Raw genomic sequence first — 26,303 nt, 5'->3', positions numbered from 1 at the left:
GGAACGGTCAAGCGAAGGAATGTAGTTTTAGGGCAGTAAACTAGCCTTACGGTGTCTTCATTGTAGAACCCATCCTGTTTGACCAACACTGTTAAAAACATACATCATTTTACTCCTCAGACCAGTTACTCAGCTGGGGCCTGATCTTACATGTGAAGCTACCAAGGCCCTTGTTTTTGCCAAGTTCATACGCGATATTGTCTCATTAACGGTACTGGTAATCCCTGTACACTGGCGTGCGACACCGGTGTTTCTGCTGTCATGTTGGCGGTGAAACCTGTGGCAGACCGAGTTTTACTGCTGTAACCTAGAAGCTGCAGAAGCTGGACCCTTCTCGGAATGAGAACAAGGGAGGCATCTGCCCCGGCCACCATCATTAGGAGGGAATTTTCTCAGCCGGTTACAGACTTGGCAGAAATCTTCAGACCACGGTTCTGAAAATACTTTAATTGTAGCGAGATTTCAGAATTTCTTCAAAATGAACTACATAACAAAACCTTATAAATATTCATCATCTTCAGACTTGCCTGATTTGCCATGATTAGTTGTTCATAATAAGTTGGTAGCACTGATTAAATCATTGCGGATCTTCGTAATTGGAGCCTTTGTGTATGAAGTAATATGCTGAATTCCTGATGAGTTTAGAAGTGATAAAATGTTTTGAGTAGTTTATCTACTTATGCAGTCTGTCTGCCTGTGTATGCAATCGGATTTATTTAGATCAGCATCAGGAATGTGTTGGGTTCTTACATATTCTCTAGCTTCGTGACAAGTAAATTCACAGAAGTTTGATGCTTTATGGGTGTTGAATAATGTGAACAAATTAAAACAGAAATGTGAGCAGATTAAAACAGATCTCTAAATGTATGAAAGAAGGATTGCTAGGTTTGTCCACTGCTGAACCTGTAACCTGAAAGAGTTATGGGTAGTCTCCTGAAGTATCCATTGTGGTAACGATCACGTGAGTTGATTTAATTTTGGGGTTTGTTTTTTTTTTGAGATTACTCTTTCTCTGCTCCATTTTTTTTTTTGTTTATTGCATTCTTGGTAGCAGAACTTAGTCACAACATTTGTCTGATTTTAGGAAAAAACCTATACTACCTACAGTTTAGTCTAAAAAATCATTTTTAATTGTAGCGTACAAGTGAATTGAGAAGTTAGGAGAGGAGGTAGATTGTTGGCTGACTTGCTGGTAGTGTCACTGTTACACACAAGGACGTGACAATGCCGTTGGATTCTATTGCTATCGTGAGGAGAGGTAGGTGCAAGAGACGAAGAGGAGGGGTGAAGACCTGTGGAAGAATGGAGACTTAATAGATTTTTGCAAAGCCATGAGCTTGCAACTGAAGAAGTTCATGGACTGCTCCAGAGCGCTCAATTCAGTGCTATCATCTCTGTAAGAGTGTTGAGAAAACTCTGGCTGGTAGTTTTGCAGCACTGGGCCTCCTGCCAAAGCACACACCGTTGCTTTCACTTCAGGCATTGGCAGCTGAAGAAATCTTCATGTAAGTTATGAAGAATTGTAAACGAAGATGGGTTAGTAAATAATAGAACATGTTATCTATGGTACCTCCTTTGCAGGACAGAGCAGAGAGGTTTGGCTCAACAAAGGTTTCACTTCGCTCTGGTAAATGGTAGGCAATTAAGCTTGGAAATGAAAAAAAAAAAGTGGATATAAATAAAATACAGAACTTGGAACAGGTGCAAAATGTGAGATTGAACATTACTGTGGTCTTTGTATAGTTTGAAAGACAGAGAACTTGAATAACAATTGTATTGCAGTCAGCATAACATACCAAGTGTATCCAAAAGACAGGTGAAACATCGGTTGAAAACAAGAAGCAATTCAGATCCTAGTGTATACAAGTGTGAACTTAAAGTGGATATGTTGCAACACCCACAGGTGTGTCCATAGAAGTAACTTTGGTTTAGTTGCATAAAAGCTTCAAGCAATCGCCAAATTTTAAAGCAACTGATTAAAAACTGAAAGCAAGCATCAAAATCTGCTGAGCTGGTAACTGTTGCCATTAATCTGGTTACTTCAAGCTGATTAGTGTTTATAGCCATTCATTTGGCTGAGACTTGTGTACCAGCATTTGACTTAAATCTGTGCAGCCTGTCATGGCAAATAAATCTTGAAAAGCGCTTTGGAGTTTGTGCTTTGGGGGTCATATTTTTATTAGCTGGTTACATTCTTGCATTGAAGCAGCCCTCAGGAGTTTCTGTTAATTGGTTTTCAAATATGGTCCTTTAATTGTTCAAACATTGAACTTAGATTTGACTACACTGGCTAATTTTTAATTAAAGTAAGTTTACTGAAATAACTTCGAAATTAAAATAGTTAGGCAGAATCATGTACCACTCAATCCCACTCTGTAATGCTCTGTTTGCAGGTAGAACCTGGCATCCCCAGAGACCCTCGCTCGTTTCGAGGGACTGCCTGCCTGGAAATCATTACAAAAATGGGGCCTTAAAGAATAGAATATAATTTTACTTTAAAGTGCTACAGTTTAAAATTCAGAATCTATTTTAACTGATACTTTACCTGTACAAGTGAAGTAATTTTGATGAGGAGGAAGAATGTTTATTACTGCCCAGTTGCTGAATAGGGACACTACTCTTAGTTCAAACATCCCCATTCTTTCATCTTTTTTTTTTTTTTTCCCTAGCTCTGTCATCTTGCCACCTGTAATTTTTCAGCCAGTGGAAGAATTTCCAGTGCCACAGTAATGCTTTGTATTTGTTCCTGCTGTCTTTCCTTTAATTCTTTGTCTGTTGCTTCTGTTTTGTGGAAGTGATAGGGCAGTATTTCTTTTAATGACACTTTTGTTAGGATATTAGCTCTGCAATAAACATAGCATCTAGTTTGTGGATGGATTTCTTTGCTGCTGACCAGCAGCAGTCAATGCTCACTATAATGACAGCATAGCAAGTAGATCTAGCACATGTAGTTCAGGACAGCGTCTGAACATGCCTTTAGGAATTAAGCAACTTCTCAAAAAACTCCAAGAAATATACAATTCTTTCTGTTTCCATTACTTTTTTGTCTATGGTCAAAAGCAGTTCTATTGGCAAAAAGTGGTTTGTAGTGTTCTAGGATTCTTGTGTGAAAGAATGGAACATGGCATTTATCAAGCAACTGCACTTAGAGAACTTAAAAGTTGCACAAAAAAGTAGTCATATGAGGAAATGTTTAATATTACGTCTTACAGTCTTTTTAAGAAAAAGTCATTGTATAAATACTCTCTGTTAAGTGGAATTTTCTTTTCTAGCTATTGTAGTAACATAGCACCAGGAGGAACGATCCTTAAACAGGAAGTTATTGGTCTTGTTCTTTTGATGCATTGCCTTCCAGGAATATTGCATAGTTGATCTGCTCTTGCTTTTATATAAGTTGTCTGGTAGAATTTAGTTTGCAGGGAAATAATTGTGGGGTAATCATGCAAATCCATTTCAAGTTGAAGAGAATGTTGTATTCACAGTGCCCATTGAAATAACAACGAAGACAGATACACAAGTTTAAGTCCTTGTTTTGAAGGCTTGTTTACGGATTTTGACCTTTTGAAAACTGTAGGTTTTTCTTGGACTGTAATCTGACTACTAAATTGGAGGTAGCCTATGAAGGAGGCAGAAGTAGGGAATGATAATAGAATGAAGTGGAGGTGTACAGCTTCGCAAGACATCAATTGAAGTCTCAGAAGATTTCACAGAAGCTGCGTAATTTGATGAATCACAATGGAAAGATGAGTCATCTGAACAAACAGTGAAGTTCTGTGACTTAATGATGTGGTGTAGAAATAACAAGGAGATATCAGATGACAAGGAAATTGTATAAATTTTAAAAAAAAACAAACCCTTGAGAAGTTCATATGCATCTTACAATAAGATACAACTAGTATCTAATGAGATGGAATATTTTAGCTGAAAACCAAGTGATAGGTGTTCTTTAGCAGAGCTGAGGTCAGGAGATTAGAGACCTCTTTGTTCTCCTACATAGTTACATTTGTCAATCCAATAGAATTGTGTGCAAGTGAAATACAATTAAGAACAGTTTAATTGCTGATTTTCATCTATGAAAAGTAGTATCTATTCTCACTTCATAAATTTTACATGGTAACTTTAGTAGAATATTTCTATTTAGGACTGAACTTTGAACAAGGAGGCATTTTTAAATCATAAGCTGTTGATGCAGAGAAACATAGATGTTGCCATATTGGAGTATCCTTTGATTTTTGAATGGTATCAGAGGAAGGAAGCCCATAGATGTTCAAAGCAGGATTAGTCTGAGTACAGAGTTAAACTAGTGGATAAATGACAGATTTAGATGAGAGTGTAGACATATAAATTTAAATTCAGCATTTCACTTACTGTTTTGTGATTATGTTTGACTGCGCTTTTTTTTTTTAATAAAGTAATTCATAGTGCAAGAACCATGTTTTACTAGTGGAAGTGTTTCCTTCTAAAATGCATTGAGCTGCACATTTTAAAAGGTTACTTCATATTGTTTATGGCTCTTGCTTATAGACATTCAGATTCTAATTATTAATTGATGCTTTCTGTAGTCAGTGCTTCTATTTTTTTATTTGGATTATAATTCCTGTTTGTAATTTTGGTTTCTTGCATATAAGATACAGTATATTAGGAAGAAGACAGCTTTCATATGAGATACATATAAGATGCAGTATATGAGTACGTATATACATATCATATAAGATACAGTATATTAGGAAGGAGATTTTATTAACTGACTGCCTTTTTAGTTTGTAAATTTAAACTGTAAATAAAATATATACTTGGATTTTCTTTCCTGAAGTGGTTTGTTGTGTATCTGGTAACGTTGAGTATGCAGTTGGTTTGCTAGCTAGAGTTAGTTAAGATGTCATGACTGAAGACCTGAAACAATAAGTATGTTGAGAACTATGCAGTCCTTCACAGTCACCATCCCATGTGTTGTTAAAGGTTGTATGTAGTCTTAAAACCTGGATGAAGTTCCTTGAACTGTACAGCCTGAAAATGAAAAAGTAAATACTGTGGAACTGCTTGTTATCTGTGTGGTACTGGCAGGACCACGCAAAATTCCTCATGCCTCTGTGTGTGTGTTGTGGTGGGGAGTTAGACTTGGATCGGGTTTTCTTTGTAAATGAAATTAGTTCAGCAACGACTAATAAAGCTCATGTAGTAAGTTACTTGGCAATCTGGCAAGCAAAGTTTCACCACAGGAAAAGATTGATTTTGGTTGGTACTGTATAACAGGATTATAAAACCCTTCCTGTAAAACAGGGTTAGAATTCAGTGGCTGTTATGTACAGGAGTACACCACATGATTGGCTTGGAGCATAGTGCTCTGATTTCCTGTTTCTGGGGTTTGCTTATTTTTTTGTGTGTGTGGTTTGTTTGTTTGGTTTTTTCGTGTTGGTGATTTTTCTTGACATGTAGCCAAGTGGTTCCACTCTACCGCCACAAGTATCCAAGTCTGAATGTCTCACCTTTTCACTTGGCATTTAAAAAAATTGAATAACCAGAGTTTATAATTTCAGAATTGCACTTAGTTTCATAGCATTTCAAAATTGTGCCATTAAAGAAGCATGTCTCGTAGCATGTCTGTTAAACTAATAGTGGAAGTTTAAACATGTGAGGCAGTCCTGTTTATCATGGCAATTCTGCAGTGTGTTTGTATTTTTATGGCAATACTGTAAATGGTGTCATCCATTCTTGCTTGAGTGTACAAATCCAGTGATTAGTCAGATTTTGTTTATCTGACAGTCGCAAAGTTAGAACATTTGTAGTGCAATCACCAATTCAGACACATGAAATACTTTCCTGAAGCCTGAAAGTATACTTGAGATAGCAATGTATGCTTCATTTCATTTCATTTTTATCGTAATTGAATTAAGGGGATGATATTTCTTTACTAAGTTATTTTTTAAATTAGTGTTAGTATGAAACTTGAAACATTCAGTTACGAGATCTACAATTTTGTCATGTTGTTTGGTCTTCGGGGTTTTTTTTTGTTTTAACAGCAGTGTCTCTCAGGATCTGAACTATACTTTTAGGCCAGTTCTATGAGTTTTGTGCAGAACTAAATTTCTTGCTGTCAGTATCACTCAATATTCTCTAACATAATATTAAAATATTAGCAGGGCTTACGTAAAAGTAGTAAGTGAAATTTCTTCTGTTTTCTTTAAGGTTTCAGAAAGAGACAAACAACAAAATGAACAATCCAGCTATTAAGAGAATAACAAATGAAATTATCAAATCACCTGAGGATAAACGAGAATATCGTGGACTGGAATTGGCAAATGGCATTAAAGCTCTTCTCATTAGTGACCCCACCACAGATAAGTCTTCAGCAGCACTTGATGTGCACATAGGTATTTAATGCATGTTGTGTTCATGATGTCATTAATAAAAATGCTTTAAGTTTTGGTATCCTATTGTAAATAAGTGATGGGAGTGGTATCCAATTGGCAGCCTAGCCTTTTATTGTAATTTAGAATTTGCTTAATTCTTTGACACATCAAGTTGAAAATTACTAGAGCTAATTAAATTGTCGTATTGTACTTTGTGTTTACTCAAGTGTAGCTCAGTCAGTAGAATGACTTCTTATAACCATTAAGTTTTGTGTTATGAAAGATCTTTTGTAAGCTGAAAAGGGGCGGGTGTGAGTGCAATTATTTCAGACAGCTCCATCTGTCATGTCAGACTTTTTTCTTTTTTCATGTTAAGTTGTTGATGTGTAGAGGTGAGAAAATGCTGTAGCTGGAGAGGCACTCACTAACTCCATTGATGCTTAAGTGTCCAAACAGAAATACTGGAAATAGAAGGGGAATGCAGTTGCTTTGACTTTGGAATAATGGAAGCCGTTTCTTACATCTGAGGCTTTTCTCAAGCTTGTGTAGTTTCTCAGTTGTTTGGAAAGTATGATGCACACACACGTTACTTAAGCATCATTACTCATTACCTGAACATCCTCTTGCCAGGTTTGTAGTTGGGAGCTCTTTCTGCTCTTAGTATTAGGACAGAAGTAGTAGAGTAACTTTGAAAACTTCTGGCCTTTTTTGTTATGGAGATGCCTGTCATGAATCATTACCTAGTTTAGAGGATCCCAAACGTGGTTTTGTTAGGTACTGTGACAGTAATAGCCAATTGCAGCATCCAGTTCCTGCACGTGTACTGGAGAAGATCTGTCTGTTGCCTTCAGCTCTACTCTCCCATTGCATGTCATTGCACACTCCAAAGCAGGACTGCTAGACTCAAACTTCCACATTTCTGGCTTCTGTTCTTGCACATCATTATTGTCTTTTAATCTGTCTGCCTTCACACCTACTAGCTGGTCATCAATAGCTGCTTATGTTCAGGCAATTACAGGTTATCACTTGTCCTATAAACCGCAGGAAAGATACCTCCTTAATTGTAGTTGGCAGTTGCTGCCTTTTAACACTGCACAGTTGTTAAAGTCCAGGTATAGAAGTCAGAACATTGTGATCTGCCAGGTCTTTATAGATTATGTATGAGTCATGGACTTCAACTGAAAAATTGTCTCTATAAGGCAATGCAGGCTGGTCTGGAGAGGCAATTTGAGACACTAATTAGTTGAGTTACTCATTCTGAATTTTTTTTTTTTTTAAATTGCGTTTGTTGACTATAGCTGCACAAGTGTCTGCTTACATCTACAGAATTTATTTAATTGCCTGAGGTGACATACTGTAATATAAAGCACTTTAAAAGACTTAACATTTTAGTATTATGTTTTCTGAATGGTTACATGAAAATTTTCTCCCTGCAGGATCCTTATCTGATCCCCCCAACATTGCTGGGCTTAGTCATTTTTGTGAGCATATGCTGTTCCTGGGAACCAAGAAATATCCAAAAGAGAATGAGTATAGCCAGTTTCTTAGTGAGCATGCCGGGAGCTCAAATGCTTTCACAAGTGGGGAACATACCAACTATTACTTCGATGTATCACATGAACATCTAGAAGGTGCACTAGACAGGTAAACACTTTTTTTTTTTTTTTTAAATTTGCTTTTTTGTTATATAGGTGCTGTTTGAAATTGTGTTAAAGTTTTCTGGTAGTTTTGTCATTATGGTATTAAAGGAAGTGTTGAGAGCACTGTCTTTTGTTAAAACTGATACTGGGTGGTTTTCAGTTCAAAAGTTTTCCTCAGCTTTTTTTCAGCTAGCGGGGTTCTTCACTGAGGCAGAGTGTTTGAGTTCAAAGGTTGTGTTTACATTGAATATTTTTGGAAATATGAGGCACAGAATCTGATCATGAACTTATGCATTGTGCAAATACTCTGATTGTATAATCAAATACGCTGCTTCCTGTAGGATCCTTACTTCATTGATAGCAAAAGAAGGATGAAGTCTAGAAGTATATTAGGATGCCTTTAGTAAAGGGAACTCACTGAAATACCTGTTTTTTGTGGGAGGGGACAGAAATTGAAAGGTGTGTAGTCAATGAGGTAAAGAGTGGGTTTTCCCTTTGGAATTTCCTTGAACGTTTGACAAGACTGATTTGATTTATGAGATTAAGAGCCTCTTGCAGCTAAACTTCAAAACCATAGACATTTTCAGTGTATGGAATATGATGCAAGGTCCTTGATCCTTATAGTACCTTATATGATGAATATGCCTGCATTTATAGATAAAGAAATAGACAAATAAAGATAGTGAATCAGTGTCAAAACTGTTACAGAATTTATAACTTCTGCTGTGAAAAAAATAATACGTTGATCTGTTTTCAAGAGGTCCAAGCTTCATACTTTTCTGTTACCATTTATGTACAGTACTCTTGAATTATTTTTTTTGGTTTAGATTTGCCCAGTTTTTCCTGTGCCCTTTGTTTGATGAAAGCTGCAAAGACAGGGAAGTGAATGCTGTTGATTCTGAGCATGAGAAGAATCTTATGAATGATGCCTGGAGGTTGTTTCAATTGGAGAAGGCTACTGGAAACCCCAATCATCCCTTCAGTAAATTTGGAACAGGTTTGTCAGAATATAATTATTCATCCATTGGAGTTCTGTGTAATATACATAGTATTGTTTATATAAAATTGTTAAAGACAGACTGAAACAACTCCCTTTTTTATTTTTCCTCTCCATACATGTTTTTTATGGTGCTTTATAATTTTTTCCACATCTTAGACCAAACAGAGCTAGAGAAAAATGTAGGAAGCAGAGTGATCTAAGACTTGCAGTACAGTGATGAAGCATCCTTTATGATTCTGACAATTAGCAGTGAATGCTGTTTTCCAGTTACTGGAAGTGTCATAATTTGGTATTGTTAAGTCTTTGTGCATAACACAGTGAATGAACTGTCTTTAAGTTGTTGTTAGCCACATGCTCTTTTTGCTAACTTACATTGCGTTAGGACTAGATGACAGTGACTATGTTGAATCGGAAAGATCAGCAAAGTAATGAGAAAATTACTGAGTAAGAATATAAAACCAAAAAAGCATAAAGCATAACAGTAGTAGATGGATAGATAAAATGGTTTTGGATAGGTTTTTTTTTTTCAGGCTTTTATTATTCACAGAATGCTTAGTAATAATATAAAATAAACACCCCAAAACCTCAGTTTGAAAAGCATTGAAGTAAGATACCATGGTTATGGTCAAAATCACAAATGTTTGGCTTTGGCAGAAGTTTCAATGGTTGTTTTGTTTTGGTTTATTTTTTTTTTCCATAGAAGTTTTTTTCTACATGAATTTATTTTTTAAACTATCAAAGTAACAGGGCTATTAGTTCATGCACTGCGCTGTTTAATCCTTGGGCATGAATGTGTTTTGTGGCTGGGCCAGTTTGCTGGCCGAGTAATTGATACAAATGTTGGGTACAGTAGGACGATGGGAGGGTGGATAATGGGCTTTAAGGGCTGGTTTCTTCCTCTGTCTTGAGAAAGAGAAGAATATTTTTGCAGCTGTTGATGGAGGGTATAGTTGAGGGGCTTCTAGCAGCCCCAGCTGCTGCAAAAGCATGAATTGCTCTGTTCACCAATAAAGAGAGGCTGTCTCTATAGGGACGCTGTAGAGGGCTGTTCTCTATAGGGGAACTATAACTGTGATCTCCAAACAGGTCAGTTTGAAAATACAGTCTTGGGAACGGCGTATTGATAGGCAGGCAAGCATCCAAAATACTTTCTGTAATCTTTGCTACCAAAGAGATTATTTAGTATTTATATAGCACTCAGAAAACATAAGTGAAAGTTGCAGAAATAGTTTTCTACAATTAAAAGATTTTATAGTTGACACAAGTGAAATGTTTGCACGGGGAGAATACCCAAAATGTGCTCAAATTCAATAGCAGTAGTCGTACTCACCTCTTCTTAGATCAGGCTCTGATTCTGAAATTAAATTATAGCACATAGCCTTCCTGTGGATCTGACTTTGCTGAGGTAGAGCCCAGCTTTGGTGGTTTTTATTTACCCAGAGATGACAACTGTGATACGGTTTTCATGACAATTGCAGTTGGCATCCTTCTTATTCTTTCCTTTTGAACAGCTGAGATGATGTTAGTCTGGCAGAATATAGGAATGACTCCATTTGATGCTTCAGGTCACTCCTCATTGCTGTGCAGCCTGTTTTGCCTGCAAACCTTCTATGATGCTTTGTCTGTCCAGAGGAACAAATGCACTTTAGTCTTCCAATTTACTTGTTAAGATGTGCATTTTGTCCCCAGATACCTTTCACCCATATCCCTGAATTAATGCCTGTGATGGTAATTCTTCTCCATCAGTACCTTCAACAGTGTCAAGTACTTTCCCAGGTACTTTTGCACTGTCTAGTGTCCATTTTCCTACATCTACAAGGTGTCTTCTGACTGTGCCTCTTAATGTACTCCAGTACTGTAATCACAGTTACTGAACTAAAGCTTTAGCTTTATTTTGGTTTGGTTTGGTTTGGTTTGTTTCAGCTTATGTATTGATTTTGTGGGAATGAACACAGTAGGCTATCTAAAACCTCTGTGTTTCATTTCTCTGTAGGTGGTGAGGAATATAGACAAAATACTTTAAACAGAATACCCTAATTATCCTTTTTAGGTGTCATTTAAGAATCCCTGCTTTTACTCACGTGTGAACTATGAAAATGAAAGCAATATATTGTTTCAGGTAGCCTCTCTATGATGATTTGTTGACTGTTGCAGTTGTAGTTAGTTATATCTAATCACCAAACATCTGGACAACATATTTGTCTTATACTATTTATGTGGCTAATTTTGCCTCGTTGGTTTGTATTAACTTATATCGGTGATTGCAGGATTTGTGCACTGGGCCTATATGCATAGCAGGCATGCTCTCCCAGTCTTTTCTCTCTTTCTTGCTGTTTTTCCTGTAAACACACAAGTCAACTTTTCTGCCTCATGTGCTTGCCTTATTCTTCCTCGTTATCCCTTGGTCTCTTCTGTACCTGGTCTGGTTGTGTCTTAAGGGAGTTACTGGTCTCAAAGTTAACATGTAGAATGTTGATTTGCAGTTCTGGTCTGTAGATTCTGTTTAACATTTTGTGTGTCCATGTAGTAATGGGAGTTAGAGTAGATTAAAATCCAGGAGCTCTTTATAGACTAATTTTTCTGTTGTTTCAAGTTCTTACCTTTACTAAACACAAGTTCTGCTTTGACTGTAAATGTGGAGTATGTCCTTTATAGTAAATTATTGAAAGCTTGATGTTGATGTAAAGATTGCACTAGTTAACAGGAGGATAACTTAATGGAGAAAGTTTGGTGTCTTCTGCTTATGGGCTTATTCAGGGAGAGATGTAGTTCTGTTCTTCTTTAGTCCTGTTCCTCTACTGCAACACCTCAGCTGTTTGTGAAGCAGAAGCTGAACAGTCATGATTTACAAATCATGTTTGTAAATTAGTAAGTATTTATTTAATTTAATATACTAGGCTATGATTTGTGGCACACAATGCCACAAATAATTTAACATAGTGGTTCCTATGAGTGCATATATGGGAGTGAAACCTACTCCAAATGTGTCAAAGAAAAACCTTTTTCTTCTGCTGAATTAGTCTGGGCTAACTTGCATTGCTTTGAAATAACCCATTCAAATTAAAAAGATTAATTTGGAACAATAAACCATCCTTGATTCTTTAGGAATGTGCAGATTGAGAGTTGGAAATATTTGTTTCTCTGATAAGCTGAAACAGTATTGATCCAGTTTACTTATTATGCATAGTAATTATATTTAAAATTACTATCCATCTGGAGGAAAGCAGGTGTGTTAGTTAATGTTTTTTCATTTGTGAATTCATAAACTTCAAGTATTGTTAACTTTTTTTTTTTACATTACAGGGAACAAACTCACTCTGGAAACTAGACCGACCAAAGAAGGAATAGATGTAAGACAAGAGCTTTTGAAGTTCCATTCTACCTATTATTCGTCAAATTTAATGGCTATTTGTGTTTTAGGAAGAGGTGAGTTTTGTTCTGTTGGTTAAGTAAGACTTTACATGTATTTATGTTTGAAGAAAATGAAGTGTATGCAAGTGTCTGAAAATCCGCAGAAGGGAAAAAAGTAAAACTTGTACAGACTGACTAAACATAATCATGTTTAGTGAAGTCTCCGAAGCAACTTGCATGCATGAATTTATATGTTTGTAAGCTTACAATAGAAAAAATAAGCTGAAAGTTTAAAATCCATTATCAAGTCACTAGTTGCTGTCATTATGTGTTTGTCTTACGAAGACTGATACCTGTCTGGTTTCAGATGTTGGGAGGGCTTTTGATATTTTTTTCAATATTTTAGACTTATATTTTGACTACAAAAATTCCTGTATTATCAAAGGATAAACCTAACCTAAAACTTAGATAAAAAGCCTTCACTTCAGTTTACCTCTGAATTGACTTAACAGAGATTCCAACTGCTTAAAATCTTCAACAGTTGAGGTATTGTATATAGGTTTGCCAAAAGCTTAATAATAGTGTGTTGAAAACTGTTTGCTTTTTTGAAAATATGCTGGCAGACTGGTATTTGTATGGTGTTTTACAATAATGCTCAGATGGTGAGTATGAATGGAATAAAATTCATTAGCAAAGTGAAATCTTCCTTTACGACTGTCTGTTTACAGGTTGCTGAGTATGAAGCTGATTAACTAGATGTACCTGTTTAGTTTCAATCATAGTATACACATGAATCATTTTTTCTTGAAGATTTTTAAGGTGGGCAAACATAGTGAGGATTATCCAAGTTTTATGCATACTTACTACCAGATCGGTTCCAGGCTCCCTAGTTCATTTCAGTTCAATTTATTATTTTATCTCACCTGCTGTAACATCATGTATTGATTGGAATATGGTGAAAGCTTGGGGTTTTTTCTTCAGTGTTGCAAGCTGAAGAGTTTGTTTTGTTTTGTTTTGTTTTTTTTAGAGGTGGGGTATCAGATGTGTAACTAGTGGGTATGTAGATAATACCAGTAGGGCTTAATGTATGTCATATGTAAAAATGCCTTACTTATTCCCCTGGTAGCAGTGGAAACTTTCTGCAAGTAAACACTTAATATTGATGAAGATAGCTTGTAAATATTTTTCAATATTTTGAATTTATTTTTATTGCTGTTTGAAAGAGGTGCTCCCCCCCTTCTCATTTTTTGTTTCTTCTGTTTATTTTACCTGAGGGGAAAAATAAGTTCGAAACACTGATCTTTGGAATTTTTCCTTTCAGTTTTACAAAATAAAATAAATTACATTTTTTAAAGGTAACTCTTGGGCTTTTTGTTAGTCCACTTGTATACAAAATGCTGTACAACTACCCTTATTTGTCATAATTAATTAAGTAGTTGTTGCTGTAATAGTGAGGTGCTGTGTGGACAAATGTTGCATCTTACTTTCCCTGAAAAGACACATACCTTTTCTCACTCTGTTATTTGTTCAAGCAGGAGAATTATGCAATTGCTTTCCAGAAGGCTTTATGTTAATGACTGGTTTGGCTATTTGAGGGCTTGCCTCTAGCATCCAATTTGAAAATTTACAAATTCTTCCTGATGATTTTCCTTTTATTTTCAGGGTGCCCCACCCATAAAAAGCAAACCACAGAAAACAAGCCTGTTTAGCATTATTCCATAAATTCTTTGCTGAAATACCTTGCTATCAACGTAGCAGTACTGCTGATTAATACATAAATAGTTAGAAATTCTGTAACAAATATGTTGAGTTGCTCACTGCAAGTCCCATGTGATGTCTTTACTCTTGTGCAATCTGAAATAAATGGATGTCTAAAGCTATGTGCAGCCTAGTAGTTATCTGATTTTCCCACCAATTTATATACATAATGTAAAACAAATAAAAATATGTCAATAAAATTGGTGGGGGAATCAGAATATATTTTCTCTAGTAAATAGTAATAAATACGTGAAAGTTTGCTAAAATTAAATAATGAAATTAAGGGTTTTTTTTTTACCTAATCAAAAGCAAAATTCACTGAGTAATCACAGAACAGCTTTAGTGCAGCAGTTCACAGAGACTTTTCGATGGAAACTTCCTCAGTAAGAATCATCCTGGCAGCTGAAAATCTGTCCTAAAGAAAACACTCACTGTAGTTGTAAAGCTTAAATGAATGTGTATTTGGCTGATGTGGATAAAAAATAATGATCTTTAATAGAATTACATGCAGTTCACAAAATTTTATTTTACAGTGACCCATCTTGGATTGCATTGTTTTGGTTTTTTTTCCCTGCACGGTTCTGTCAGTGTAGTGTAGGAGTATGCACATGTTGGGCAGGGAAGATTCTGCTTTCTAAATCTAACTAGGATTGTTTTGACTAACAAGGTGACTGCTTTTTGAAATCTTTCAAGGATTAGGGTTGTTCTTTGAGACATTCAAGAAATGCCCGTTTTTTTCCTCAACGCCCACCTTTGAAAGGCATGTGCTAAAAAACTTGATGGATGAGTCTTTCTTATCTTATTCTCACTTCAGAATGCATTTCTTGAAGCAGATAGCTGTTTTGAAGGCAGTATTTCAGGCAGTAATTCAGAGGAATTCGTGCACAAAATCTAATTCTTCAGGCAAGTGGTCTTCCTCTTGTTTTTGGAGAGTACTAGAGTCACAGACTGAAACTAGAATGTATGTAAAAGTAGAAGTGCTTAACAGGTCACAGATGTGTGTGAAATTTTGAGGTGCTGAGGACTGATGACCCTGGCTCAGAGTGTACGTGAAGTACTGGAGGTGAGCTGAGGCTGAAGAAAATCCATTTTGGCAAAGATGCGTTCACTCTGGAAAATTTGCAGCTGTAATGCCGTGTCCCTTAAGCTTTTTGTGAAATGTTTATTTTTGTAAATGTTCAGTATCTTTTCTTCAGTTCCAGCTTAGATTCATCGGTGAAATTTAAGGATGCTTTTCTGGTCACAGGATTTTATTTTAATCATGTTTGAAGTTTTCCTTTAATAAGCAGGTTGCTTATAGCACGTTATAGTTCAAAACTTAAGTATTAATATAGGTTTTCTTTCTGAAATTAATAATCATCATACCATTAGAAGTACTTTTCTATATAATTTGTGTCTACCCCAAAGAATATACAAAATTTAGATTTGCCAGAATCTTCAGATTGTGATTATGCTTTTTCTAATGTTTCTTTATTCTAGAGTCCTTGGATGAGCTGACTTGCTTAGTCGTAAAGTTATTTTCAGAAGTAGAAAATAAAAATGTCCCTATACCAGAGTTTCCTGAACATCCTTTCCAAGAAGAACATCTCCGAGTATGTATAGAGATACATCTTCCTTCAAGAGTGTATGCCTTAAATGATATTTTTTATATTTCAGTAATACATTGTGCACTTCACTGCTTTTGTATCAGTGTCACTTCTAAGTTCCATATTTCTTTCTTAATTTTCCACCCACCTTTCCATGCTGAGTATAGTTTTGTTTAGTTAATAGTAAAGCTAGTACATTTGGTTGCAGCTGTAAGCAACTGAGAGATAATTAATTCTCTCTTTGTTTACGTCATGAATAACTAAACTGTTTCCCTAAGTTTTACATACTTTTGAGATTTTGTTGATACGTTTAAAATAAAATATGTCTCTATGTGTGAAAGGAACATGATATGTGCTTCTGAGATGAACAAAATAATGAGTTTCCTTTTGTTTATTTTCCCCCACAGCAACTTTACAAAGTGGTACCTATTAAGGACATTAGAAACCTTTATGTCACATTTCCTATACCAGACCTTCAGAAGTACTATAAATCAAACCCTGGCCATTACCTTGGTCATCTGATTGGGCATGAAGGCCCGGGAAGTCTTTTATCAGAGCTTAAAGCCAAAGGTAAGTCCTTTGAAGGTAAAGAATTAAAAAGTAACTTATTACACAGTTTTTTAAAGCTTAGCTGTATTTCACTTAAAATTAGCCTCTGTATGAACTGTTTGAGTAATTTGACTTGTAAGTAATTTTGTGCTTTATTTTTGTTTTTGTGGTGGGTAAAAATAAATAACAGGCACTCTGACTACTGAAGCTATTGTTTCTTGCACTCCCCTTTATCTACCGCTGTTTAGAGAGCTATGTGAACTTTGACATAATGAACCTGTTTGTGTTCTGTCACTGGCAGAGACTGCTGTCAGATCCCTTAATGTCTGGAAGACTGCAAGAGTGTATCTTTTGCAATATTATTTTTCTTTATATTACTGTGTTCCGAAGAGAAACAAATTGCCCAGTAATCAACTGATACTGAGTTTGTCGTGTCTGAGCAGAAAAGCAGATAGGTCTGACTTGTGTTACGTTTAACTTGCACTGTTGCTATAGGTGTTAAGGAAGAGAAGGAGAATCATAGAGCAGTTTGGGCTGGAAGGGACCTTTAAAGGGCATCTAGTCCAACCCCCCTGCAGTGAGCAGGGACCTTTTAGCTAAAGCAGGTTGCTCAGAGCCCCGTCCAACCTGGCCTTCAATGTTTCTAGGGATGGGGCTTCTGCCACCTCTCTGGGCAGCCTGTTCCAGTGTTTCACCACCCTCATTGTAAAAAATTCTTCATTATATCTAGTCTAAAAGAATATGTAAACATGTTCTTAAATGTAGTCTAAGAGAACGCATAAAGTCGTCAAAATGTTTAAAAAAAAAAGAAAAAAAGATGTTGCTGAAGCATACAAAAAGTGGCATAAATTGTTACAGATTGTTTACGTAATGTATTTTATTTTTGATTTCATAGGATGGGTAAATACTCTTGTTGGAGGACAGAAGGAAGGTGCTAGAGGTTTCATGTTTTTCATCATTAATGTGGACTTGACAGAGGAAGGACTTTGTAAGTGAAGCACTATGTCTGCGTTCCATGTTATTCCTGATCTGATGGGTTTGTGTTTGTATCTAAAGAGACTAATTGTGTTTATAGTTTGAAAGCCAATTTAATTAACTAGTTATTATTCAGTTAGATCCTCTCTAATGTGCTAACGCACCTCATCAAACATAAGAAACCAACTTATTTGAGGTTATATTAAAGTATTTAATTAAATATTTTATAGTAAATCTCTTTAAAAGAAAAGCTGTTAATATCTTTGTGTGCTACTTATTCATACTATTTGGACCAGAGTTAAATTATATTATAAACCAGTATCTTAACATAAGACATGTTCAAAGCAGTTCTCAGAATGAGTTGGGGACCTGAACACTTATCTTAAATTCATGTCCGAGAAAAAACATGTTTAACTTCGCTGGAGGGATTGCATATGTACTTAAATATCTTGATGTATCAGGGTGTAATTAAAAATGAAACCTTACATATTTTTTCTTTGTGCAGAACTGACTGAATTATTAAGCAAGTGTTTTTTCTTTCTAGTGCACGTTGAAGATATTATTTTGCACATGTTTCAATATATTCAAAAACTGCGTACAGAAGGACCTCAAGAGTGGGTTTTCCAGGAGTGCAAGGTACAGTGATGGGTACTTGAGATATGCAGTGGTTTTACACATTTTTGAATTATAAGTAGAAAGAGCTTCCTTGGCTGTGGAAATAGCCTAAAGGTGCAACATGACACAAATATAAAGTACATTCAGAATATATTGTCTTAATGTGCTTGCAGAGCTGTGAGTTGATGTTTTGTGGTAGCATAATGGAGATGGAGGAAGAAGTATCTTACTCTGTCCACAAGGGTTTTGTGTAAAGTGTCCTATTAGAATTAAATAGTACTGCACTTCTCAGTGACAGTGTGAAACAAAACCGGTTTTATTTATATATTAGTCTCATCGGTTCACTAAAAATACTTGGGTAAAGATTTCTTGTTCCATCTTAGCTTTATTTGGTGAAAACTGTTGAGCCTCTTCTGTCTAACCCTAGAAGTTCTGTGGATGGGTTAACTTTGTTTCTTGCATTTTGGCACTGTATACCTGTAACAGAAGTCTCTTTACCCTCTGCTAAAAGTCCCAATGGAATTGTTTCACTGTCATTGTAAGTAAATATAAGATTTGAAAGAGGTAGTTCCATCCTCCCATTTCATCCCTGTGTCTTTCCCTTGCTCCTCTTGTACCAACGTCAGCAGTCCTGAGGCTGGGAGGCAAGACAGAAGAGCTAGGAAACTAGTTTGAAAAGGATCTTCTTTTGAGTTTATTTTCAGCTGAATTGTTGAATTAACCAGACTCTCTGCATGGTTTAACAGCAGGATGGACTGCCATTTTCATTGGCTTTATAGTCTTAGATCTCTTTAATTCACCCTTGCCATTGTACTCTAAGAATGATGTGTTCCATTTTTGTGGTTAAGACAGCATAAAGAAACACACTTTTTCTGTCTCTAAACTTGCCTTTTGGCTGGCTGAACAAAAGAAACAAAAAAGGAAGAGGGAAAGGCTTCAGTCATTAACATAGAATGAACGTTGCACTGGAACACTATACATTGGTTGTATCAAAGTCGATGTGTTTTCAGATGATCTAGAAATTTAAATATATGAGCTGTGGGACGAATCTCTTACTACAAACAGGACTTACAAGACTTGTATAACACCTCACATTATGAGACTATCCGAAATGGCTTGTGAGTTTTGTGCAGCTTGAACATTACTGAAGATTTTTGTGTTGGGTACCTGTTGTAACTACTATAAAATGGATACAGCAAAACTCCTTCCTTTTCTTATGTTATAAAAAGGAATTTAGTAGCCAATAATTATTCTTAAAATAGTCTTTAATATATGCTTTTCAGCCCTTCCTATGTTGTTTCCTAGGATCTAAATGCTGTGGCATTCAGATTTAAAGATAAAGAACGACCACGAGGTTATACATCAAAGCTTGGAGGAATGTTGCATGTAAGTGTGTGTGGGGGTTTTGTTTGTTGTTGGGTTTTTTGTTTGGTTGGTTGTTTTTTTTTTTTTTTACAATACAGTAATCACTTAGCCGTACGATTGATTATACTCTTAGTAAGTACAGGTATTTTCAAAGGTCCTCTACACTTCTTGAGCTTAGGAAGCTAATATTGTGCTGCATGGATCTTAGTTTTGGCAGTCAACAAGTCACCTTTCCTTCACTCTACCATTTCATACTTGGTAGAACAGATTTCATAGTAACTGGAGTTGCTATTTGATCTATTTCACTGTTTCTTAAAACATATGTGCCTTGTCATTCTGTGTCTACCTGATAGCTAAATGTTCTCTAGGGAAATATTAGAGAACTAGTATTTTATCATAAACACAAGCACTATGTTTCTAAATGCTTCCATAGTTAACAATGTTGAAATACTGCAGTAAGGAGGAATGTTTGTATTAAGATAGCAAATTAGAAATGTTTGACTCTACTAACGCAATTACATATTGGTACTGAAAGAATCATCATATAGCTTATACTTCGTGTTTATTCTTCTTGCAAAATTTGGTTCCCTCATTTTGCACTAAAGGCAGATTTAGGCAGGTTTTTGTTTTGTCTAGTGGAATTCGTGCAACTTTTATTCGATGCAGCCATTCTCCATTGCACAGCTAATGTCTACATCTGCTCAGAGGCAGTTTTTGTTTCTTAGCAGGAATTCCTGTTAATGCTCCTCTGTCTTTAATTTGTGAAGTCTAAAATAACGATCTTTAATTTTAGACTTGTCTTTCTGTTTACCAAAAACCATTAGATTTAACTGAAAACATTTGAATGGATATTTAAAGGAGCTCCTATTTGGGATGCTGTCTCTTGCTTTTGTTCTGGCCAATGCATAAAAATCTCTTTAACAAATGGACTTCTGACTTTTAAAACAGTCTTTTGGTGGACTGTATTTGTTAGATCATTCCTGATTACAACTGCTGTCTCCAGAAATCGGGCCAGGAGCTTGCCAGCAGTGTTCCAAAGAGCAGGATATTGATTCAGGATTTTTTTTGTTTTCACTGCTTTTCTTTTGCTGTGCTTTGCAGTATGAATGGTAATTCTGTTTCTGCTGTTAGTTGCTTAAACACAAATAGGAAAATAACTTTCCTAGTTCTCTTTATTGCCTCTTAGTCATACTAAGTTTATGCTTTGAATTAACCAAGCTAGAGTTGTTTGGTGATTTCATGCACTTAGCAATACTAGTTGTCTTTCTTAACTTGGAGAAGAGCCTGAGTATAAGTTAGCATGAATAAATGTACTGTCCTAAGTTGTGACATATTTACACAAAAGATTTAAAAAAACTTTTTATTTAACAAAACAGAAGTATTCAAACCACATTTGTGCTGGTCTAAGGAGTTACCACTAAGGTCTTGCTGTCAAGTTATGGTCAACTTGTCCAGCCGTCCTGCTCAAGCAATACAAAAATAACAAAGTAACGAAATAAATTTTATGTTCGGTTCCAGATGGTGGGCAGACTGTGGCCTGTGTTTGTAAAGGAAGTAAAGCGTAGACTCGGTCACTAAATCTGTATTGCCTTGGTAATTTCGGAATAGAAATGCATGGATTACTTAAAACCTCCCCTTCAAGTTGCTTAGTCTGCTTAGCCATTTATGCAAAATGTAGTTAAATGAGCGGTCTTCAGTGTACAATGAATGTTTTGGACAAGACCTTTCAAATTCTGGATCTTTAGCATTCATAGCAGAATTTTTTTGTAGCACAGGTTTGGTTTGTTGTCTTTGGTCTCCATCTCTTGCCACACACGCCCCCACACTCACCTCCCCCACCCCCCCCACCCCCCCGGCCTTTTCTCTTTTCCAAAATCCTTTATGTGAGGTACTCTGTGTTCTGGAAGTTTTTTTGTATAATGCATGTAATTCAGAAAGCCACTTTATATTCATTCTGGTCAGAAAAAGTGCACCTGTATGGCAAACTGCAAGTATTGGGTGCTGGAGTCACCTGGTATTTTTCCCTTGGTAAACAGATGTTTATCAACAAAGCTTTCCTGTCAACCACACTACTAACTTTCAGAGGAATTTTAACTGGTTTTTTCTATTAAAATTGCGATGTGCCTTCAGAGTCTCTCAGTTTGATCCTAAATAAAAAACGTTAGAATTAAAATTGTGTAAATTTGTATTGTACTTTTAGATAATTAAAATTTACTTTCCTTTAAGTTGCAGTAAATAAAAATTGGATTCTTAGAGAATCCTAAGAAACTTAGTGTTGTTTTGTTTTGTCTTTTTGCTTTGTTATGTTTTGGTTTTCCCAAATGCACTCCAGTGAGTACTTGCTGTTCTTTTATCTTTAAAAATATCCTCCAGGGGTCAGCATTTACCATGTTATTTTTTTTGTTTAGTTACTTCAAAACAGTATTGAAAGGTGGGTGATTTTTTTATACAAACCCTTAAAATATTTCAAGAGAAAAAAAATAGTAGTACGCAGTATATAAAATTTTATAATATAGGAGAAATATGATTGCATAGTTGGAGTACTACTCCATCTTATTTAGTTTTAAGAGAAAGATTTTAAGACATCTATGCATTTCTCATTTGAAATTACCAAGGTAATACAGATTTAGTGACCAGAAGTATCCACTTTTTTTTCCTTTACAAAACAGTAGTTTTTTCATGGTTAGTTTTTGTTTAATTCATCTCCATGTTTCTGGGCTTTGTTTTTTAGTATTATCCTATAGAAGAAGTATTGGCTGCTGAATATTTGCTTGAAGAATTCAGGCCAGATTTAATAGAGATGGTACTGGATAAATTGAGACCAGAAAATGTTCGGTAAGTTAAACTGCAGTAACTTGTATTTTAACACAAACATTACAAGAAAGCATATGAACTAATGGAAACACAAATTCTTAGCTGTCTCTTACAGCTCCAAAGTAAATGTCACTGTAAAAGAGCTAGTTGTTCTGTGTGTCAATGTGTCTGCTCCCCATAGAAAATAAGCACTCGTAAGTGCATTGCAACTCTTCCTGTTCAGACAGATATGTCTTTTCAGTCCTTTCTGTGCAGGATGTCTTCCTCAGACTGAAATAGTTTTTAGGAAGATACTTACTTGGAATGGCTGAACTGTTACTGAGAAAAAGCCTGGTAAAATTATCCTGCCTCACTAGAAATTCTTGGGATATTTTATATGGAATGCTCTAATATTCATAATTTGGAGCTTGGTCTGGAAATCTGTTAAGACAGTGGCTTTTATCTGCTGTATATATTTTATTTTCCCTATGGAGAGCTATGAAACTTTGTGCAGATTAGCGGACCCTCTGAAAAATGTCAATTTATTTAGGTAGAATAATTGTGTCTTTAGCTGCTAGCATCTCTCAGGCTTCCAGAGGATCTCTTTGATGTGAGTGTGACCATACTGCACGTGTGCTTTCTTTGCAGAGTGTGTTGCAGTACAAATTTCAGGGCTCAATAATTGATCAGATTAGATATTGAAAGGAAAAGGGGAAGCCTCTCTCTCTTGTGCTTTCGAGGATCTTCTGTTGTCACCCAAGCAGTAGAAAAGGGGGGGCGAAAGAACAACTGTACCTACTGTCTGTTTGAATACCTAAACAACAATAGTGTGACCAGGATGAGGGAAATAATGCTTTGCTGAGGTGATGATTTACAAGTGAAGGAATCTGGAAGCTGTGGAGAAGAAAATGAGGGCAGGTTGAAAAAAGGGGTTGAGTACTGATTGAGGAGGAGGAACAGCTGGGCAAATGGTTAACAAAGGGAGGAGGAGCCTGGGACAAGAGAGCTGGCAAAGGACATAGTGGGAGTAATTTAAGGCGGGATATTGGTACCTGTGGGGAACTGGTGTCTCAGTCAGGGATGGATAGAGAGGCTGGCTAGTGGAACAACGGGGGATGGTTAAGTGCAGATTGGACAAAAAAATGAGAGAGGGATAGGAATTGGTACTAGTAGGCAGAGTGAAGGTGAGAGAGCAAGTCTAAAAGAAAAGGTGGATATTCAACTGAGAGTCCTGGGTGGTGGAAACAGGGCAAACAGAAGGGGCAAAGAGAAGAGGTCTGATACAAGGAGCCTGAGGTAGGACAGGAGCAGACTTGATGGGACCAAACTTTGAGGAACTGAGCAGAAAAGCCTGTGCAGACTAAGTGCAAGTATAGTCTACAAAGGGCAAAGAAACTATGATTTACCAAGTCTTGCTATTTTGTTTTGCCTTCTGCAGATGTATGGGTTCCCCCCCCCCCGCCATATAACTTCTGTCTCAGTTCTTACAGCATAGGAATGTTCTGGAATTACATTGTAAGATGGCAGTACCATACATTGCTCTGCTTGACTTACCAGTGTAGTTGGAAGGTGTGTAATGAAAGTAACAGGAATCTGCAGAAAGAGAAAACTGGAGATTCAAGGTTAAGACTGTTTAATGCTGCCCAGGAGAACTAAACTCCTTTGCTTTGTCATATGCTTCCTAAATGGCACGAGACAAGCTCCTAAAACAAGCTTTTCAGAGCAAGCCAGTAATTACTCATTCCTTTGTATTTTCTTGAGTATGCCTAAGATCTTAACCAGAGGGATTGCTGAGCACCTGAATTCATAAACAGCTCAACAGAAACTTTGCTTTTAATCTGTGATGTACCATACAACATGAAGAGTTTTAGAAAAAGTCTTAAAATGAGCATCTAAACTGAATGGGTGCTGTATAACTTTGTGGATTTCTATATGCCTCGGCTTCCTATCTATGAAAATAATATTTCCTGGGATATTTTAAAGTATGAAATTAGTTCCTGTAACATGGAGTGCTGTGGAAGAGACATTTTAGTAATTTATTTATTTAGAGAAAGCGGTGAATATTGGAAAGAAATGAAGTCAGGTCATGCATTGAGCAAAACATATAAAATATTGAATAACTGTTTCTTAGTTGTTCTGTGCACTGAACAGGGCAGAGGTTCAGTTAGGACAATGTGTAAATTTTGATGCGTATATAATGTGGTACAGTCTTAATTACTACAAGGTAGCACAGGCAACAGTTATACTAGCACTTAGGAGCTGCGGTTTGGTTTTTTTTCCTAATTTATTTCTTTGAATATATCTTTTGTGTATATTGTAATAAATTGTAATATTAAATTAGTGGTGTAGAGGTATTATTAAAATGTATGAAAACACAGAAACGAGCTCTTGCTTTTGATTCTGTATGTCAGTCTTACTGTATCTGAACAGCTGTTTATCAGTGTTTTGGAAGCTGCATATATGATAGAAAAAATAATGATTTTTTTTGGTGGGTATGTTTCTGAATATGTTCCACACTGAAATTTTCAGACAGTGTTGGATATAGAAGGACAGCGTGGCACACATTCGTAGATTTCTAGATTTTATATATTTCAGTCTTCTGCAATTACTGTGAATTACTTAAAAGTTTGGAGGTCAGTCTTCATTAGTTTGTTTGTATGACAAAATCTGTCTTGTATATTGATTTAGTTTAAGATGCATGTTACTTTATTTTCAAACGATGGTGTGTTTCAAATAATTATTGCATAAAGCAGGATAAAATTGGATTATGAACTGTATTTGCGAATGTCATGGCGTTGTGGTGTTTCTAGGGATATACAAGTAATGATAAAATAAACAGAGCTGCCTGTGTCAGCAACAGTAGTTGCCATAGTAATAAATGCCCTTTAAAGAAGGGCCTTATCTTTCTGTGTGGGTGTGCATCTCTGTGTACTTTGTGTGGGATACTGCAACTGAAGCTTGAATATTTTGAGAGATCATATTTTGAACGAACAATACTTGAAAAAGAATTTCCAGGTTCTCTTTCCTGTTGTATTAAATACTTCTATTTTCAATGTGTTTTTATGTCGATCTATTGCCCAGCTTCTTGGAAATTTGATGCAAGAGCTTACCTGTCACATAAAGACTGTTTTTAGTAATTCAAAGAGAGACTATGTAATTACTACTTCTCTGAACAAAGCTTAACCAATTTCCACATGAATTTGAACTTTTAACTGGTTTTAGAATTGCTTATGAGCAATAGGTAAACCGTTTTTTTTATACTGATTTAGTAAACAAGCTACAGGTGCTTAATCAGATCTGATGTTTATTATAGTTTCACATAGCTTTAAAATGTGGCTCTTAACATTGCAAGAAAACAGTCAGTATTATCTTAGGGAAGGATACCTTTCGTAATGTAAATTGGGTCTTTGTTATTAGCCAGAGAACTTCCAAAGCATCTGCTTGCTTAAATTTTCAAAAATTGCTAGAGGAAATTAATGTATGTAATACATTCATAGATTCTTTAGTCTTATCAGATGCTGCTGGATGCCACAGACTTCTCATCAGTTTTCTCTGTTATTCCTGTTGCTGGCTATTCCAGCCTTTTGACGCTCACTTCCAGTTGACAGTACTTCAGCATGAAATAGCCGTAATTAACATTGTTCAAAAGTTGTTAGTGTGAGAAAGGGAAGTGGAGAGAGAGAGGAAAAAATAATTCTAAAAAGATATGGAATTTAGCTGTAACTTATTTGAAATGTTAGTAACCAAAGAAAATAATTGTTTACTGTTATATGTGTCTTTTATTTGTAGTAATTTTGTAGGGTTGCGTCAGTCTTCTTGCATTTGTCAAAATGACTTGCTGGTGATTCTCTATGCTTTGTATTTGTGGATTAATTTTAAATTTAAAAAAGTATTTTTTTCAAGATGGAACACATCTAGAGCAAATACCAACTTAATATTTGAAGCAACTGGGACGCATTGATCCTTCAGATAATGGAGATAGTTGTTTCATCTTGACTTTTCAAATTCAGCCTGTTTTGAATGCTGTGTAAGTGATTTTTTTAAGTAACAAAGTATAGTACATTTAGACTGGAGAGGCACGGTGGTGGAGGTGTTTTGAAAACTAAATTTGGTAGAATAGGTATGCTTTTCTGTACAGGAAGGTCTTAAAGTTCTCATGATGGAAGAGTGATGACAACTGAATCAAGAAAGCTTGTGATCAGAGAGGGATGGTCATCTAGTAACTTCTGTGTATGTGGATCTCCACGTAATCTTGGGCTTTAAAGGTCTCAGGTCTCGCTGTGCTTTCTTCCAGCTTGTTGTTACTGTGACACCTTCTTGG

The 26,303-nt window shown here is 36.0% G+C and overlaps 1 protein-coding gene across 2 annotated transcripts in view; it reads left to right on the top strand.

Annotated features, from left to right (window-relative positions):
* Positions 1-26,303, top strand: part of IDE (insulin degrading enzyme) — a 68,718-nt gene that overhangs the window by 3,714 nt on the left and 38,701 nt on the right. The window contains exons 2-11 of one of the 2 annotated variants that reach the window (XM_086467416.1): positions 6,187-6,371; positions 7,787-7,994; positions 8,818-8,987; positions 12,294-12,416; positions 15,579-15,691; positions 16,093-16,255; positions 17,130-17,222; positions 17,754-17,845; positions 19,130-19,210; positions 21,921-22,024. In XM_086467416.1, the coding sequence (XP_086323542.1) occupies positions 6,187-6,371; positions 7,787-7,994; positions 8,818-8,987; positions 12,294-12,416; positions 15,579-15,691; positions 16,093-16,255; positions 17,130-17,222; positions 17,754-17,845; positions 19,130-19,210; positions 21,921-22,024 (1,332 nt within the window). The remainder of the gene's footprint in view (positions 1-6,186; positions 6,372-7,786; positions 7,995-8,817; positions 8,988-12,293; positions 12,417-15,578; positions 15,692-16,092; positions 16,256-17,129; positions 17,223-17,753; positions 17,846-19,129; positions 19,211-21,920; positions 22,025-26,303) is intronic. The other variant, XM_086467418.1, reaches the window with a different exon arrangement.

This window comes from Leptosomus discolor, chromosome 6, assembly GCF_034619465.1.
Source record: "Leptosomus discolor isolate bLepDis1 chromosome 6, bLepDis1.hap2, whole genome shotgun sequence".
NCBI classification, from domain to species: domain Eukaryota; kingdom Metazoa; phylum Chordata; class Aves; order Leptosomiformes; family Leptosomidae; genus Leptosomus; species Leptosomus discolor.
The sequence above is the reverse complement of the archived record's forward strand: the minus strand, read 5'-3'. Positions and strand labels throughout refer to the sequence as shown.